At 57.7% G+C, this 12,226-nt stretch overlaps 1 protein-coding gene across 1 annotated transcript in view; it reads right to left on the minus strand.

Moving 5' to 3' along the window:
- Speg (striated muscle enriched protein kinase) overlaps window positions 1-12,226 on the minus strand; it is a 49,850-nt gene continuing 37,624 nt past the window's right edge. The window contains 16 exon segments of the mRNA XM_059278063.1: window positions 1-1,063; window positions 1,386-1,535; window positions 1,821-1,896; window positions 2,749-2,972; window positions 3,080-3,254; window positions 3,257-3,319; window positions 3,748-3,787; window positions 3,789-4,321; window positions 4,483-4,650; window positions 4,840-4,962; window positions 5,060-5,227; window positions 5,408-5,524; window positions 8,513-8,644; window positions 8,891-10,859; window positions 11,051-11,119; window positions 12,159-12,201. Coding sequence (XP_059134046.1) covers window positions 871-1,063; window positions 1,386-1,535; window positions 1,821-1,896; window positions 2,749-2,972; window positions 3,080-3,254; window positions 3,257-3,319; window positions 3,748-3,787; window positions 3,789-4,321; window positions 4,483-4,650; window positions 4,840-4,962; window positions 5,060-5,227; window positions 5,408-5,524; window positions 8,513-8,644; window positions 8,891-10,859; window positions 11,051-11,119; window positions 12,159-12,201 — 4,243 coding nt within the window. The 3' untranslated portion in view covers window positions 1-870.

Raw genomic sequence — 12,226 nt, forward strand, 5'->3', positions numbered from 1 at the left:
TTGCTGTTTTTATTTTCCTCGTGACAGACAGACAGACAGAGAGCTGCACAGACATCTGGATGGCTGAGGGGATGGTCAGGACAACACAGGCAACAGGGACTGGGTGGAAAGGGAACTCCGTAGAAGGCAATAAATAAATAAATACAAACAGGAAGAAGGACGAAGGCCATGGAGGAGCAGTAGGGACATCCTTGGGCCAGTGGAGGGGGCCCAGAACTGCATCCGCGGGCACAGGAGACCAGCTTGAGTGGCCTGAGGCCCACGTCTTTGCCTTTCTCCTTTCTCTTTCTGAAGATTCAGCTGCTGGCCTGCCTTGCCACCCGAGCCCACTCTCTGCCCTCCCTCCCACCTCTGCGCCCTCCCTTCTATCTCGGCCCTGGCTCCTGGTGCTGTCTCAATGTCCTGTCCTCCTGTCCAATACTCACGGCCCAGCTTACTGTCCCCACACCACGGGGGATCCTTCTTCCTCTTCAGCCGCTCCCTTCACTGGGTTCTCCCTGAGATATACCGCTCCCACCCCGTTCCAGAACCTTCCTCACGTTCCTCCCTCCCCAGCCTCTACTCTTCCACTCTTCACTTCCCCCACTCCCTTCTTGCCTCTTTCTGTTCTCACCCTTGCCCAGGCTGACCAGTGTGGGTCTCCTGCTCTGGCCGTGGCCAGGGGTGACATCCGGCTGAAGCCCCAGGGGCCCTGTCCCCTTAGGTCCATGAGGTAATAGCCCAGCCAGATGTTGCTGCTGCTGCTGCTGCTGGTGGTGGTATCTGAAGCCCCCCCGGCCTGTCCAGCTCAGCATGGGCTCTGGAATGTCCCTTGGCAGCGTGAGTGGGAACCCGAGTTGATGCCCATGGCCGGGCTGTGGTCCATGCCACCTAGGGGCTGCCGGGGTAGGAGCGGAGCAGCACCTTGTGCCGGGTAGCAGCCTCAGCCCGACGTCTCCGCTGCTCACCCAGGAATTCCTTGAGCCGGTTGGTGGTGAAGGTGAGGGTCTGGCGGCGCAGCTTCATCAGGTAGGCATCTTGCAGCCACGGGTGGGCCAAGCAGTCCTGCAGTGAGGGCCGGCTCCTGCCAGGCCAGTCAGAGACCGTGAGCCAGGGAAGACGCTCTCGGAGAGGGCAGGCTGTGCCCTCCCTCAGGCCCTTTACCAATCCTGATTCACACGAATATGTGTGTGATACTGGGGCAGCTCATGGGCTCAGTTTCTCGGTCTTTGGAATAGGGACAGTGATTCTGTCTTTCCCAGGGCTTTTACGGGCTTTAAATGACAACATGACGCTACTGCTGCACTATATGAAGGAGTTGGGCGTCTTTGGCCACGGGAAGGCAGGGTAGTCTGCATTCAGAGGCAGGTAACACTGGAGGGTTGGCAGGTCGGGGGCCTACTCACCAGGGATGTACTGAGAGGACCTTTCGCAAGAAGAGGGTGGCACTCTGGGACGTGTTAGGGTACAACTGGAAGGCATCAAAGCGACCCCCCACAATCCGAGCCTCTGTTTCCTGGGGGTCTGCCTCATAGAATGGGGAGTATCCGCTAAGCCTGTTGTGGAAGACAGGTGGGTTGGCGTGGTCTCTCAGATACCCTTCTTATTGCCTCCACCTCAGAATGACGGTCAGCTGTCAGGCTTAGGAGACATCAGTGTAGGACATCTGGGAGGGGCACAATACTCGGGGACAGCGCCACCTGGCCACTGGATGTGTGGTGGGGAGACAGGGCATGAAGGAGGAGGTGTGGGCAGAAGCGGGCTGAGAGCTAGAGCAGGCAGAGGGAGAGGATCACGGGCAGAGGAGAGCCAGGGAGTTGCAGCAGGGTGAGGCCACTCACATGATGTAGGTGAGCACACCCGCTCCCCAGATGTCCGTGGCAGAGCCAATGGGGTCTCCCTTCACCATCTCAGGAGCTGACAAGAGACAGAGGCCAAGCTGACCCTAGGTTCCCTGTGGCCAGGGAACAGAAAGAGGCGGGCAGGAGCGGGGTGGGGGGGTGGGGGGGGGTAGGGGTGTTGGGGGGGGGGAGGTTCTGCGGCCTTGAGGAGCAGGACCATGACCAGGTTACCACGCCATGAGTAAAATCAGAGCAGCAGGCCTTATAGGTCAGCAGACAGGACAGAGGTGGGGATGGCCACCAGGAGATATGGGCCACCTGAGGAGGCATGGGATGATGGAGGTTCCAGAGGACCTAAGCTACAACTTCACAAGCCGCCTTGGATCATTTCCATGTGGCCAACACCAAGTTTAAGAGCTTTTGAAATCAGCCTGGCTGGCTCTAATCCCAAGCCTGCCCCTCCTAACCATGGGACCTGGGGCGATTTACTAAACTGGCCTAGCTCCCCATTGTCTCTTCTATAAAGTGTGGCTTGTAGTATAACTCTAAGGAATAGAGACAATAAGCCTCAGTTAGCAGGTAGTTAAATGGCTGCTGGTTTCCCCTGCTCTGTACAGTCATAATTGATTCTCTCGTCTTTCCAGCTTTTGCAAATCCCATCGCAGTTATTTGTAACTGTCTAATTGGACGAATACTTAACGTCAGGGTTCCTCTCTTTCCTCATCTGTAAAAAGGGAGTACTATTATGCTAAACTCTAAGGCTATTGTAAAGATCAATGAAAAAAAAAAAAACAAACCTCTGTTCATTATTTACATAACAGTTAACGCACCACTGTGAATGGCACATTTGTGGGTGGAGGGGGTGAGCCTGGCATGCCCCTCTGGCAGTTCCCCCTCCCTCTACCATACCAGCGGCTGGTCTTCTCACCCATGAACTCCAGAGTGCCTGTGCGGTGGCCAAGGGGCTTCAGGGCCTGAGGGTTGTAGGGCTGGGCACTGCCAAAGTCCACAATCTTAAGGGCATTGTCAGCGGCCAGCAGCAGATTGTCTGGCTTGATGTCCAGGTGTAGCACGTGGTGGCCGTGGAGGTAGTCCAGGCCTTGCAACAGCTGCACCACATAGGTGGCCACGTCATCTTCGGAATACCGGAATCTAGGGTGGGGGTAGGGAGGTGAGGAGCGGCGGCGGAGGAGGTGAACTTCCAGCCAGCTTCCCCAACTCTGGCTACCCGCCCCATCTCCCAAGAACCACCCAGTTACCTGTCGCTGAGCCCACAGAGGAGCTCCCGGTTGCCACAGCTCTCAGCAATAAGCACGAGGTACCGAGGGGTGATGTAGGCCTCGTGCAGGGACATGAGCCGCTCGTGGTGCAGGGTTCGAAGCACCTCATACTCCTGCAGCACCCGATGCTTGCCCTCGGCCGCGTACGGCACGATCTTGGCAACGAACGTTCGGCCTGTGGCATTCTCCCGGCAGGATCGCACCACACCAAAGCGGCCCCTGTGTGTGTGTAGGAGAGGGGGATGTCACAGACTCAGGGTGGGCACTCTCATTGTGAGAGCTAAAGCAGGAAGCAGGGACCCTGGGGACAAGAATGCAGTGGGCTTCAGAGTTCAGGGCTGGGAACAAAGATTGCAGCACTCGCTGGCTCTACCTACGGGAGGGAGAGTCCGTAGCCTCAGTTTTCCCATCTGTGAATGGGGTGATAATAACAAGGCAGTGCCTTCCTCTCACGATTGTAAAGATTAAATGACAGCCCATGGCTCAAGCTCGGGGTACTACCTAGCTGAACTCAGCAGTTCTAAAGACCCACACCTCAGCATCTTCTCCAAGTCCAGCCAGGACAGTCTGTCTGCTCTGTATCCGAAACTCTGTGTTCCTTGTGTCCCACCCACTCTCCCACCTCCCCTTCCCCCATCCCCGCTTGCCTGGCCTTCTCCTCTAGGAAGGTGTAGGGTTTCTGAGGGGGGCCCTGTCGAAGAGTGGTGCTCTCAGGCCCCTCCTTGGCTGGGCTGAGGCTCCGCACAGTCACCTTGGTGGGCTCAGGAGGGGGGGGCTCAGGGGCTGGGGGCTCGGGGGCTGGGGGTGCAGACACGAAGGAAGTCACCATATACAGGGAGGTCGAGGAAGGCGCTGGTTTAACCCCTTGAGGGGTAGAGGCTGGGGTCAGGGTTCCAGTGTCAGGGACAAAAGGCTGGGGTTCACTTGGGGTGACCCGGATACTGGGTGGTGGGGGGGTGGGCTCTGCCTGCTGGGCAGCCAGCAGAGCCCTGTGCTTTCGTGGAGGGGTCTGGGGGGGTGGACCCACGGCCTTGAGTGAGGACAAGGCCTGGTTAGCAGACTTGGGGGACGTGGAGGAGCTGGGAGCGGCTGCCTGGGGACTCGGGGGAGCAAGAGCTGGGGTGGGGGCCAGTGAGGTAGGAGAGTCAGGAGGTGGGGCCCTGGCTGGCCCTGAGGTAACAGGGGCATCTTGGGGAGCAGCAGCTGGCGGAGCTGAAGAATCTAAGAGGAGACAAAGAAAATTATCACTGAGTGTTCTGGGAGCAAAGCTGTGATGCGCCAGGGGGTGGGGGGGCGGAGGGGATGGGATGGCGAGGAATGGGGGGTCGCGGGGGGTGGGGGGTCCTGGGCTCTGCCACTACCACCCTACACCTTCCACTGACCTTGAACGCCTCTGATGAGGACCTTCTCAGAAGGGTTGCTGAAGGGCCCCTGCCCAGCCCGGTTGGAACAGGCCACACGGAACCTCACGGTCACACCCACAGGCAGGTGTGTTACATTGTAGTAACAGTCGAGGATGCCTGAGCTTACAGGGTGCCAGACAGATTCCCCTGCAGAGAGCACAGGGAGGGTTAAGGCCTCAGAAGGGATTATGGCTCTAGCTCTCCATGCTATCTATAAAGAGCCCAGAGAAGATGCCTCTGTGTAGAGAAGACACTGGCCTTCCCAAGCAGCGCCCCTCCCCCCAACCCCTGGCCTGCCACTGGCTGCCTCCCCCCCCACCTCTGCCTTGGCCTCACCATCTACCCGCCGCTCCAGAGTGTATGTGCAAGGCGCCCGGCTGTCTCCTGGCTTCCAGAGCACCAGCGCTGTGTCGTGGTAGGTCTGTGGCACCTCTGGAGGCGCTAGTTTTCCTGGGATGCCTGGAAGGAGAAGGAGAGACCCCCCCAGCCAAGGGTTCGGCAAGCTCCACCCCACCTCCTCGTCTCTACGGCATGGGCCCTGCCCCCCCTAACTCACGGGCCACAGACACAGTGCAGGAGCTGGTAATGCTGCCCAAGACGTTGGTAGCTGAGCACTCATAGAGCCCAGCATGCCGCTTGCCGGCCCGGGGTATGCTCAGCAGCTGCCGTCCATCTTTGCAGGACACAATGACCACTGAGGATTCTGACCTCAGGGACTGCTTATCTGGGGACAAGAAGGCATGGGGGGAGGGGCGGGGGTTGGAAGCTGGGTACAGTCAGGTTTCTCACACCTGACCTTTACTTCTGCCTCCCTGTGGCCTAGCCTCTCCAATGCCCTCCCCTGGGAGCCTCTCGTCACCCCCTGCCTCCCCACAGGAGGATGTGGAAGATGCAATCTACTTACCTTTCATCCAGGAGATACGGGGTGCCGGGCAGGCTGCCGGTAGGCAGAGCAGGGTGGCTGCTTCCCCCTCCAGCAGCACCTGGTCCTTGAGTTTAATGTGGAAGACTGGGGGGAAATCTGAAGGAAAAGAGACAACTCAGGACCCTGGCTGCTTGCTGCCGACGGAGGGACAGATGCATGTGAGCCCCGGTGGGACGGGGCCCACAGGGAACATAGTCAATGGTTCTTTCCTCCCAGCGGGGAGTAGAACTTCACGCCGCGCCTTCAAGAATTTTCTTTTGGTAAGCATCACCTTCTCCGGGCCCTCAGCACATGCAGAACCACCTTCTCCTTGACTCACGGTTGAAGATGCTCGGGGCAAACCTCACCTTTGGAAATCACTCAGAGCTGAGACCAGCGCTAAGCGTTCTACAAGCATTTGTTAAAATAAAAACAAACACATTTTTTGAAAAATGATAGCCGTTAAAACCCTGTAATTTAAACTCCCTCTGGGCCACCGCACAGCAAGCGGAGAAGGGAAAGGAGAAGATGCAGTGACCTGAGCTAACCTGGGCTGCATGCAGAACCTGTGATCAGAACGTGCCGTCTAGGGGCCAGCAAGTACACAAGCCTTATGGCCTGAGTTCAGCTGAAGAGAGCCACATGATGAAAGGAAAAAACACACTCTGAAGGTGGTTCTCTGTCTTCCACACGCATGCCATGGCAGGCACATGATTCGTGTACACACACACACACACTACATAAATGTAAATGTAGAAAAGACTGGCCCATGGTGGCACACGCCTTTAATTCCAGCACTTGGGAGGCAGTGGCAGGAGGATCTCTGTGAGTCTGAGGTCAGCTTGGTTTACATAGTGCATTCCAGGACAGCCAGAGCTACACTTGAGAGACTCAGTCTCAAAAAAACAAAAACCAACCAACCAACCAACCAACCAACCAAAACTAGTCTTGAGAGACCGGAAGCCAGCGCCCCCTATGGGCAGCCCCTGGAAGGCTGTCTCTCTGCCTCCTTGGGAGGTAGGGGAGGCTCCTGACATTCCAACTATTGCATACTCAATTCAGGCCACTAAAAAGAGATTCTGAGAGAGCAGAACAGAGACTACAGGACCCTGAGCAAGTCACATGCACCTTCAGAAGCTCTGCTTCTGATCTGTGAATTGAGAGACTGAGCCCAGTCAAGCCTGGGTGTGGGGAGGGTTTGCTGTGAGAATCTAAGGCAGGCACATGGAGAGCTGGCACATGTCTGGTGTGAAGGAAGTACTCCCAAACGTTAGCTTTTCTTGAGTCTGTTACTATTTTCTCGTTAACACAGCCAGCAGAGAAGCCAGGAGCCGAGCCTAGAAAAAGGGATTGTTTGAGCAAAGCAGGGAAGCTTCCCGGACACTGGCTTGGTGACCTTGCCCAAGGCAAGAGGCTTGGAGTTCTGTGCCAGCCCTGCTGGGCTGGAGTTTCCTCAGAGGCATGATGATTTGAGATTGTGATCCCTCGGCTTGTTCCTTAAGATCCAATCTGGTTTGGGTCACTGGGGGTGGGGCCTATTTTCTTCACCCCAGGAAGGAGAGCTAAAGACCCCTGGGAAAGCAGGATCTGAAGACCCAGGAGGGATCTGGAATTCAGCAGGAGCACATGAACAGCGTGTCTCTCCTCACTGTAGTCTATTGCTCCCCGAGGAGGGGTCCTAACCTCATCCTCCAGTGTACTGGGAATAGCCTCATCAGCTGCTGCACTCAGGCCTAGCTGGGGCACTAAGGAGGGAGCAGAACAGGCCAGGATAAAAGGTGAAAGGTGACCCTGGCCGGGCCCAGCCAGTCCTACTCTCATCCCCCAGGACCAGCCCCAGTTGATCAAGTGGGAAAGCCTTCTTCCTGCCGGGAGATGAGGTCAGAGGGCACAGCTGAGCAGGGAACCAGCTGCACTAGTGAAATGGAAGCCCCAGGTGGGAAGGGATGAGCCATCCCACATTTCACTGCGACCACGCTCTCCTCCATCTCTCTCCTTTCCATTCTCCCAGCCAGCTGGTCTTCCCTCCCTACCACTCACTGAGACCAGTCCCACAGTCCCGACTAGGGCTCGGGAACAGTCCTCTCAAGCAAGCCAGCAAGGTCAGACCCAGGCTGAGCAGTTTAGCCCAAACCTGGAGTGGACAGCTTCTAAAATTCATGTGCACAACTTTGCTTGGTGGCTTCCTCCCGACCACCCCGATGGCCTGGCCTCCTCTTTTCCAGGTGAAAGGACATAGGTGGAGAATACCTCCCTCCCTGCAGCCCTAAGGATGCTTGAGCAAGAAATAGACTAGGGGATATGGCAGGCCTCTACTCCAGCAAAAAAAAAAAAAAAAAAAAAAAAAAAAAAAGCCGGAGGGCTACTTTTCCCTGAAGATGTGCCTTGTGGGTGATGAGGAGAGGCAGCCAGGAGTTCAGAGTTGCAGAGAACTGAGGGAGACGTCCAAGCTGGGAGACAAAAGTGTGTCTTTGAGTGCACACACTCATGGGCTCTGGGTGCACAAAAGCAGGATTTTGAGCTGCTTCAAAAGTACACCCAGGGCCGGGCGGTGGTGGCATGCGCCTTTAATTTCAGCACTCATGAGGCAGAGCCAGGAGGATCTCTGTGAGTTCGAGGCCAGCCTGGTCTACAGAGCAAGATCCAGGACAGGCACCAAAAGTACACAAAAGAAACCCTGTCTCGAAAAACCAAAAAAAAAAAAAACCACCCAGATGCAGAAACCTTCCAAGGTCTCACAAGCGACATAAGGCCAGCCAAACAAAGGCCTCAGCAGAGCGACCTGGAGATGCTTCTGGGCTGTGGCTGCTCTCCTTATTAGATCTGACTTGGACAAGCTACTCAGCATCACTTCACTGAGCCTGCTTCCTCACCGGTAAACTAGGATGCTGAAGATCATCTTTCTAAAGAACGCGGTGCTGTTAAACAAGACAGCCTTTGTGACATGCTTAATAGGACACTTGCCGTTGCTAATTAATGGCAGCTGCTACTGTAATTATCATTGTTGTTTTCCTAACTCGAGGCCTCTTCCATGGCTGCCCAAGCTCCCCGTGATGAACCACTCTCCTCACGCAGCCAGGAGAGCAACCCGGAGAGGCTTCTTACCTGATTCACTGGGCACATATTGGTGACCTAAGTCCTCTTGGACACTGGCGGAGAGGTCTGGCTGCGATAAGCCCTTGTTCTTGCGCAGCCTGGAAAGGCCCCACCGGTGCCGGCTTCGGCTCTCCCCTGGAGCTGTAAGGACAGACCCGGACTCATGAGCTCCTGTGTAGACATTACCAGCCAGCACCCACATCCCTGTACCTCTCAAGGTTAAAAAACAAACAAACAAAAAACAAACAAAACCTCTGCCTCTCCACCTTCCTCCTCTCTCTCTCTCTAGCCCTGCCAATGCCACCCTTCGGGCCTCTGGAGTCCCTTTCTCCTTTCAGAGCCATCTCTAGCACCCCACACCCGCGTCTCACCTAATCCCCTCCTTACCTGAGGAACCCGATGTGCCGCTGGCCTCTGAGCCCAGCGACTCAGCAGAAGGTGTGGTGGCACCAGCCTGAGAAGCCAGCTGATTGTGTGGAACACCGAGGCGTCGTAGGCTCTCCCCTTCCGAAGTAGCCCTGCGCAGCCGTCCGAAGAGCGGTGTGCTGCGACCCGAGGCGCCCCCGGAGTCCTCGCTGCTGCCGCTGCGCTGCAAACGGCTGGACAGACGCTCCAGCGTGGAGCTCAGTCTCCTGCGCACCGCCAGCACCGGGGAGCCCCGCGCTGAGCTGCCACCCTCAGAGCTCTCCCCGTCTCCACTGCGGGACTCCCAGGCCGGGTGTCGTTGCCCGGGAGGGGTCCTCCGCAGCTTCTGCGACAGGGACAGCGAAAGGCGGCGCACGAGGCCAGGCTCTCCCGCTACCCTGAGGTCCTGCACAGAGCGCGAGCGCTCGGGCCGTCGCACCAGCTCTAGCGGAGTTCCCGCCGGGCTGGGACGGTAGATGCCATCGTCCTCCGCCCCACGGAAGGGACCGCGCTCCTCCGAGCGCGAGCGGCTCAGTAGCCGCAGGCCCCGGGACAGCGGCGATTCGCGGCTGCGCTTGAACTTAGCCTCGAACACAGCCTCTGATTCCAGGTTCTCGATGCTGCTGCTGAGGCTGCTGCCTGGCCTGGGGGGCACCGTGGGGACTCGGGCTTTCTCGGCTAGCACTGGGGGCGTTCTGGCCGAAGGCACGCGCTTATCGGAGGCCCCGGGAGGTGGGGAGGCCACCCTGGCAAACACAGCCGCGTGGGGCTTGGGCTCTGATGGAGGCACAGCGGGGCCCTGTGGGGACTGGGTGGGACTGGACAGCTGGAGTGACTGCATGATCTGAGCATAGGGGGTGAGAGGCTGCGCTGGCATTTGCAGAACCAGCGTGGGCTGTGCTGGTTTGGCAGCTCGGACTGGCTCTGGTTTGGGCTCTGGGACCTTCTCTGGGGCAGGCTGAGGTGCGGGGGGCTGGGGAGAGTCTCTGGGTGTGGCAGCGGAAGGTTCTGGGGTCTTGGTGATACTGGGTTTGGGGACGCTGGGCCTCGCAGGGCTGGGCGGCTGGGCCTCACTAAGGGCAGACAAAGAGGGAGACTCCTGTAGCCTGCGAGCCCCAAGCCTGGCTACAGGTATTTCGAGGGGTGCCCCCGCGCGGCGGTGCCGACCCCGGGGCTCGGCCTCACCCTGAGAGAAGCTGCTACTCTTTTGCAGGCCCCGAGACTCGGGAGGTGGCTGGTGGTGGGGTGCAGCCTCGCTGGAGGCAGCCCGCGCCATCCTGGGATCCCGTGCACGGCCCCCCAGGCTCTCCAGCAGGGGGCCCCTGAGGCCGCTGACCTTGCCATCCTCGGGACCCCCCCGCAGCAGCCTCTGACGCAGGGCCTGCAACCTCTGGGCATACTCGCCCTCGCCCAGGCCTCCCCGAGTCAGGCGGGTGGCACCCGGGCTGGGGCTCCTACGCTGCGGCAGCTCCACGGATGCTGCCTTGTGCAGGCTCCGGCCCGGCTCCCGCGACCCGACCCGGGGCAGGGCGCTCTCAGCAGAGCTGCCCCTGCGGAGCTCCGGCCGCCTGGGGCCAGACCCATCTGGGGGCTCCTGGCCTGGAGAGGGGAGCGCCTCAGGGCTGGGGGCCTCCTGCTCCTTAGAGGGAGCCCTTCCCTGTTCTTGCCAGTCCATGGGAGTGGCAGCCCCAGCGTCCGGGGTCCCCAGAGCCTCATCTTCAGTGGGGATGTCAGTGAGGGATACCCGGGAACCTGAGAACTCGGGCTGCAGGGGGCGGGGCACCGAAGGAAGTTCTTCCAACTCTTCCTCTTCCGAGTCTGATGAGGATGAAAGTCCCCCACTCGGGGGTGGTCTTCTAGGCATGGCCACCCACACCCGCTCCGGGGGAGCCCGCAGCAGCTCTGGAATGGGGCGCAGCACCAGGTGGCACTTGTAGCTGATCTGGGAGCGCTGCAATCAAAGTACTAAGGTCAGACCAGAAAGACCCAGAGGCCTAACTGGCTCCCAGGCTGTTTTCAACTCAGGGGGCAAGAAATATAGGTACAGGAAGGCAGCTCAGGCTGGAGTGGGAGGTGGGGGAAATCACATGGAGGGGGTGCTGTGTGGGAGGAAATTAGTGTGGAAAGGACAGACACACTCACCTGCCACCTCCTCCGTGACAGAAAGAGCTTCAGGTGATCCGTGCTCACCTCCGCACCCTTTGCTTGTGTCTGCAAACCCAAAAAAGAGGGCCTGAGGGACTGCACTCTGTCAACCCCCGACCATTCTGAGAGACAAAGTCCACTGTGGGGCTTGGGGCAAGAAGTATGGGTTCCTGGGGGTCTTGTCCCTGTGACTATTGTCAGGCCAGAGACACATCTGAGACAAATCATTTGACTGTAAGAGGAGAAGCAGGTGATGAGCAGTACCTGAGGGGGGCTTGCCCTGGCGTACTGGGTGGGTACCCTGGTGGTCCCCAGCTCCCTTTCTGTATGTATGACGAGTATCCCAGACATCTGCCGTCCTGGTGGCCCAGACTACCAAGGCTGCCTGCAGCACCCCACCCAGCTCACTGGGTGCCACTTGTTTCTGGTCCGAGGAAGGAAACTCTTACTTCAAGGGTTGCTAGCAGAATGGCTTGTCTTCAGCTGACCCAGCACTGTGCCCAATGACGAGTATTTTGTTTTGTAGGATGATGGGCACCAAGCTCGGGGCCTTGAACATGCTAGTGGAGCAGTCTGCCACTGAGCTATATGGCCTGACCAATGGCAAGTTTATTGAGATGACTTTTCTGGACTCACTTGCTGACTGCCTCTCTGCCAGTGCCTAGCCCCAGGATGCTGGGGCTTGAAAAGGAGAACCCTGACCCTGTGACCTTCAGAATAAGTGAGTGAGCCAGGCCAACCAGCCACTAGTGTGTGGAACCAACCCAGGACAGAGGTGGGCACACAAAAGGGAGGGACTTAGGCCTCTATTGGTCTTTAGCGCTAGCCAAAACCCCGAAGAGGATCCACCAGGGTAAGAAGAGTTCAGACCTGTGCTTAGAGTCTAGCTACTCCAACTTGATCATTGACTTGGGCCTCAGTTGCCTTATTAATAAAATGGGAGCAATACTACAATCTTTTACAGGTCCGTTGTGAGGATAATAGGTCACATACATATAAAATGCATATCATAGTTATCACACACAATGCTGCTCTGTAAATGGAGCTATTAGTAACATTTTCTTCCCCTTCATCTCTGTACCATACTTGGTAGGACTAGACTCACTTTGAACCAGGGATGTTCCAGTGTCTCTTCTGCAGTAGGTCTCCTGTAAAGGAATAGAAGTAATGATT

Source organism: Peromyscus eremicus, chromosome 13, assembly GCF_949786415.1.
Source record: "Peromyscus eremicus chromosome 13, PerEre_H2_v1, whole genome shotgun sequence".
Lineage (NCBI taxonomy): Eukaryota > Metazoa > Chordata > Mammalia > Rodentia > Cricetidae > Peromyscus > Peromyscus eremicus.